Raw genomic sequence first — 4,972 nt, forward strand, 5'->3', positions numbered from 1 at the left:
AGCCTCCTGCCCCCCAGCCCTGGGCGGGGCAGGAGGCTGCTTGGACTCGGTCCTTATCGGTTCTGCCACTCGGTCTGCGCCCCATTTGGCCAAGAAAATCTGCCGGAAGACTGGGTGGGGCTCACTGACACTATCTGGGACCCACCTTGCTCTCCGCCTTCTCAGCCAGGGTCGCAGCCCTACCAGGGAGGAGCCGCTCACACTCCTGGCAAGAAGAATCTTAAATCCATGCCAGCACGCCCTGCTCACGGTCCTTCCAGATGCCGAGGGTAGGAGCCAGTCTCGCCCCTCGTCAAGGTAGACTGTGAAGCTGGAGCTCAGGGTAACTAACCCGTCCAGGGTACCCCGGGCGCCCAGCCGCTGGTGAGTGTCAAGCCGCCCAGAAGTGACCAGAGGCCCCTCTGAGCTAAGACCACTTGAGATTTGGCTCAGCACTCTCGATTCGCTTCACTTCAGATCAGGTGGGGAAGAGACAGAACCCAGCACAGCCTGCAGACAGGGGTGGTTGCCTCCTGCACAGAGACCTGCACCTCTGTCCCCGTGTTACCGAGGTTGTGGTGGCTGAAGTGGGCCGTCCCAGGGGAAGGGGGCAGGTGTGCTCTCTTGGTGATGTCAGCTAAGTCCAGACAGAGCCTGCACGCATGCCAAGTCACCCAGCATCACTTTGGGTGGTAGCCAAACACAGAAGACAATGAAGTGTCTAGAAATGCGATCTGGAAGTCTCCGCTTCAGCATCTGGGCAAAATGGTTTCTACTTTAATTGAAATGGAATCTGCTCACGTATAGCTGTTTCCAAGGGGACAGTGCAGTGATCAGTGGGTTCACCTCTGCCTGACTCAGACGTGTGTCACCCCAGCAGGGAGTCCCTCCCCACCGAGCACCCTCCGCACCTCCTCCCCACTCCCCAGCCCCTCCTTCTCCTCTCCGGATTCAGTTGCCCTTGCCAGGCAGTCCCGTGAAGATCAAACCAGGCTGTGGTACAAGGCCCCACGTGGCAGCACGCCCAGGCGCCGCGTCTCTGGATTCAGGAGATATCACGAGGGGCCATCTGCTCACCCACCGTGGACACCTAGGCTCTCTCTACCTTGTGCCATTGCATGTGGAAAGGCACAACATTTCTGTTTAAAAAATCATCATTTCGTTTTATCTATTATTATTATTTTCAATTTTCTTTAGGGCGTGTGTGCTCACAGAGACACACAGAGAGGGCAAGTGAGAAAGCAAGCTGCCAGGTTGGAGACTCGAACCATGGTCAGCCATGTGGGAGTCCAGTGCCTCGGCCACCACATCACTGCCGGCTCTGGCACAGCATTTTTAAATAGGACAAAAAGTCACTAACTTGACTGCATTAAACTTACACACTACACGGCATTCCGAGTGCAGGCAGACTGCCCAGCCGGGAGGCATAGCACCTGAGACCGAAAACCACACCCACAATCGTTTTGAAATTCCTACGAATCTGTAAGACCGGCAACACACAGACAGGGGTGACCGGTATTTCATAAAGAGGAAACCGGTGACCAGTGGGCTTATGAGCAGGGCTCACCTCACCAGTCACCAGGGAAATGTGAATTGAGACCCTGTGAGAAACCCTACACGCCCACTGGGAGCTGTCGGGGACTGTGACCACACCAGGGTCTGGGAAGGCCTGGACAGGGGCCCTCACACCACAGGTAAGAACCCACGTTGGCGGCCACCCTGTTCTGGGAACCTTGGCACTGAACACTCATGCCTGTGACCCAGCAGTGCCACTCCTAGGTATGCAGCCAGCAGAGCTGCAGGCGTGCGACATGAGTGAGGGCGTTGATTGCAGCATTACCCACGGCCTTCGTGTCCACGCCCTGCCGGAGAATGCACAGAGCCAGACCCCAACGAGGGAGCGCAGTGCAGCGAGCGTGAGCCTGCCCGGGGCGGCAGGCCCTGCACCGCGAGGAAGCAGAGAGGACAGCCCCAGGGGAGGACAGGCTGTACCGTCTCTCACAGGAAGGCCGGATGCAGGCAGGCACAGTTGGGCTTTTTGGAGTTCGCCTGGAATCCCAGCTACTGGGAGCTGAGGCTCAAGGCTCATGACACAGAAGACCCTATCTAAAACATGCATGTACTCAGGTGTGCACACACACGCACACGCACACGCACACGCACACGCACACACAGGCAGAAATAACTGATGAGCTTACAGATGCGTTTATGGGTGGATACAGAGTCCCAGGGGCCACTGTGACGCTTCCAGACCCACAGCAGAAAGCACGAGGCCCCTCTGAGCGTTCTTGCCGTGACCCGGGACGGCTGAGACAGGGGGTGGAGTGAGGCCTGAGGACCCTGTTGCAGGCACCTGTCTCTCTGTCTGTTTCTCGTGAAAGACAGTAAAAGGAGGAAAACCCAAAAGGGTACCTGCCCACGGTGTTTTACAGGGTCTGAAAGTCAGAAACAAAGAAGCCTCTTTGGGGTCCTCTCCTTATGAGGCCAAGGATGAAATGTGGGGGACTTCCAAAACAGAGGAGTCCTTGGGGCCTGAGAATGGGCAAAAACCATGCAGCACCAGAGGCAGCTGTCCTGGACCCCCCATATGGCCTCCTCTGTTAGGATCAGGCTGCCCCATGGCTCCGCGGCTAGGAGGCTCCCTGGCGGGTCCTCGCAACACACCCCACACTGGGCCCTCCCTGTCCTCCCCTCATGCAGCCCACCACCCACCCGGTAGCCTCTGGACTGGCCTCTCCTGCCCCGTACACCACCCCTGGCCCTGTCTCGCTCATCCATCGAGCCTCTCTGCAGCCTTCCCTCCTCTTCTCCCCAAAGTCTCACAGCCCTCACCACAGGCCCACAGCCAGGGAGCCCTGGGTGCCAGGCAGAGACAAGAAAGCATTTCCTTCAGAGACAAATAGTTTGTCAAGGGGTCGGGTAGGGAACCGGCTTATCTGAGTCTGGACAAGCATCCAGGCTATCCAGCCTCTTCAGACACCATGGCATGCCCAGGCACCCAGAGTGGTTAGCAAGCTGTCGTCAGGCATGGGGTGGGAGGGCCACCCTGAGACAGGGATGTGAAGTGTAAGTAGGAAGACCCTGGATGGGGCACGGCTGTGCTGGGGGGGCTCTGAGGGCAGACCCAGCTGCAGGCCACAAGCAGGTACCTGAGCAACCAGAGGGCGCCCCGCCAGGCAGGGGCTCGCGCACGGCCCTGCCCCGGCCCCGGCTACAGAGCCCAGGTGCAGCGTCTGCCAGACAGGCCCTATACTGACCCATGTCTGTTTACACTCAGAGTCTTCAAGGAGTTTGGGAAAGCGGCACGAGAAACCACGCACAATTTCACTTCTCTTTGCACCCAAGCAATGGGTACTTTAACCCCATTCCCCATGAGCTTTTCCAAGTCTCCGCGTATGTTTCCAGCAGAGAGCACAGCTTCCCCAGTCTGCAGAGCAGGGCAGGACTCGGAGCATCTGAGCTGGCCTGAGACTGCAGCAAGCAGGGAGGGGACATGGTCCCAGAGGGGCCTGGCGGACCAACTCCTCTGCCCACACTTCTCACTCTGAAATGGACAGGGCAGGGCAGAGCTGGACTGCAGACGAGGCACAGCCAGGCCAGCCGGGCAGCAGCTCTCTGACCCTGTGACCCCCCAGCCCCCAGGCCCTGACTGCCCACTGCCCCTGGATCTGATAAGAGTCCCCACCCCAGCGGCCTCCTCCCCTCTGCTGACCAATGGCCACAGCCTGGCTGGACCCCAGCTCCCCGCATATAAGGGGGCCCTGGGGGCTCAGTGCCACCGAGGCCGGCCCGAGCACCCCAGCTCGTCACCCACCCAGCCACCACCATGTCTCTGACCAAGACGGAGAGGACCATCATCGTGACCATGTGGGGCAAGATCTCCTCACAGGCCGACGCCATCGGTGCAGAGACCCTGGAGAGGTGAGCACCGGGGACCTGAGGGAGAGGGCCAGGGCAGAGGCCTGGGAGAGCGGCCAGTGCCGGGGGGCAGTGCGGAGAGACGGCGAGGAGGGGACAGCAAGGAGGGACAGCGAGGAGGGACGGGGGGGAGGGGACAGCGAAGGGGGACAGCGAGGAGGGGGGACAGGGAGGGGGACGGGGGACGGCGGGGGGGCAGCGAGGGGGGAGAGCGGGAGGGGACAGCGAGGGGGGACAGCGAGGGGGGACAGCGAGGGGGGACAGAGAGGAGGGACAGAGAGGAGGGGACAGCGAGGGGGGACAGCAAGGGGGACAGAGAGGAGGGACAGAGAGGAGGGGACAGCGAGGGGGGACAGCAAGGGGGACAGAGAGGAGGGGCAGGTCACTGAGGAGGGGCAGAGAGGAGGGGCCATGATGGGGTGGTGTTGGGGAGGGGTCCTGTCTGTGCTGGACCTGGAAGTGTAGGGGGTATGGGGGAGCCATGGGGAGCCTGTGCTCAGGTCTGAGCAACCCCAGCATCCAGGGTCCAGTGCCCAGTGTGGCCCTTGCCTTTCGCTTTACTGCGGTGCCTTAAAACGCAGCTTAGAGGGACCAGCAGGTGGCGTGGTGGTTAAGCACTGGACTTCCCACAAGAACGACCCTGGTTCAAGTCCCGGACCTGGCGGTGTGCTCTCTCATGGTCCCTTTCTCTCTCTGTCTTGCTCTGATCTAATTAAAATAATACTAATAATGACAAAATAGATAAATCCTTCTAAACCCCACGCGGCTTAGGGTGACTGGCGGCCGTGGCACCCCAAGCTCGCCTGGAGGCGCCGCTCACGCCCGCCGCCCGCCCGCAGGCTCTTCCTCAGCTACCCGCAGACCAAGACCTACTTCCCGCACTTCGACCTGCACCCCGGGTCGGCGCAGCTGCGCGCACACGGCTCCAAGGTGGTGGCCGCCGTGGGCGACGCGGTCAAGAGCATCGACAACGTCGCGGGCGCGCTGGCCAAGCTCAGCGAGCTGCACGCCTACATCCTGCGCGTGGACCCGGTCAACTTCAAGGTGGGCGGCCGGGCGGGGGCGGGGACCTGTG

At 60.7% G+C, this 4,972-nt stretch overlaps 1 protein-coding gene and 1 long non-coding RNA gene across 2 annotated transcripts in view; one reads left to right on the top strand and one right to left on the bottom strand.

The window, feature by feature from the left end:
- Window positions 1–529, bottom strand: part of LOC114007443 (uncharacterized) — a 2,280-nt gene extending 1,751 nt beyond the window's left edge. The window contains exon 1 of the long non-coding RNA XR_003549071.1: window positions 146–529. This is a non-coding gene — a long non-coding RNA (uncharacterized LOC114007443). The remainder of the gene's footprint in view (window positions 1–145) is intronic.
- A 3,070-nt stretch (window positions 530–3,599) lies between these two features.
- The window catches only part of LOC102503191 (hemoglobin subunit zeta), a 20,480-nt gene continuing 19,107 nt past the window's right edge, over window positions 3,600–4,972 (top strand). The window contains exons 1-2 of the mRNA XM_006146338.2: window positions 3,600–3,900; window positions 4,737–4,941. Coding sequence (XP_006146400.1) covers window positions 3,806–3,900; window positions 4,737–4,941 — 300 coding nt within the window. The 5' untranslated portion in view covers window positions 3,600–3,805. The remainder of the gene's footprint in view (window positions 3,901–4,736; window positions 4,942–4,972) is intronic.

The sequence above is a fragment of the Tupaia chinensis genome, unplaced genomic scaffold (assembly GCF_000334495.1).
Source record: "Tupaia chinensis unplaced genomic scaffold, TupChi_1.0 Scaffold000178_1, whole genome shotgun sequence".
NCBI lineage: Eukaryota > Metazoa > Chordata > Mammalia > Scandentia > Tupaiidae > Tupaia > Tupaia belangeri.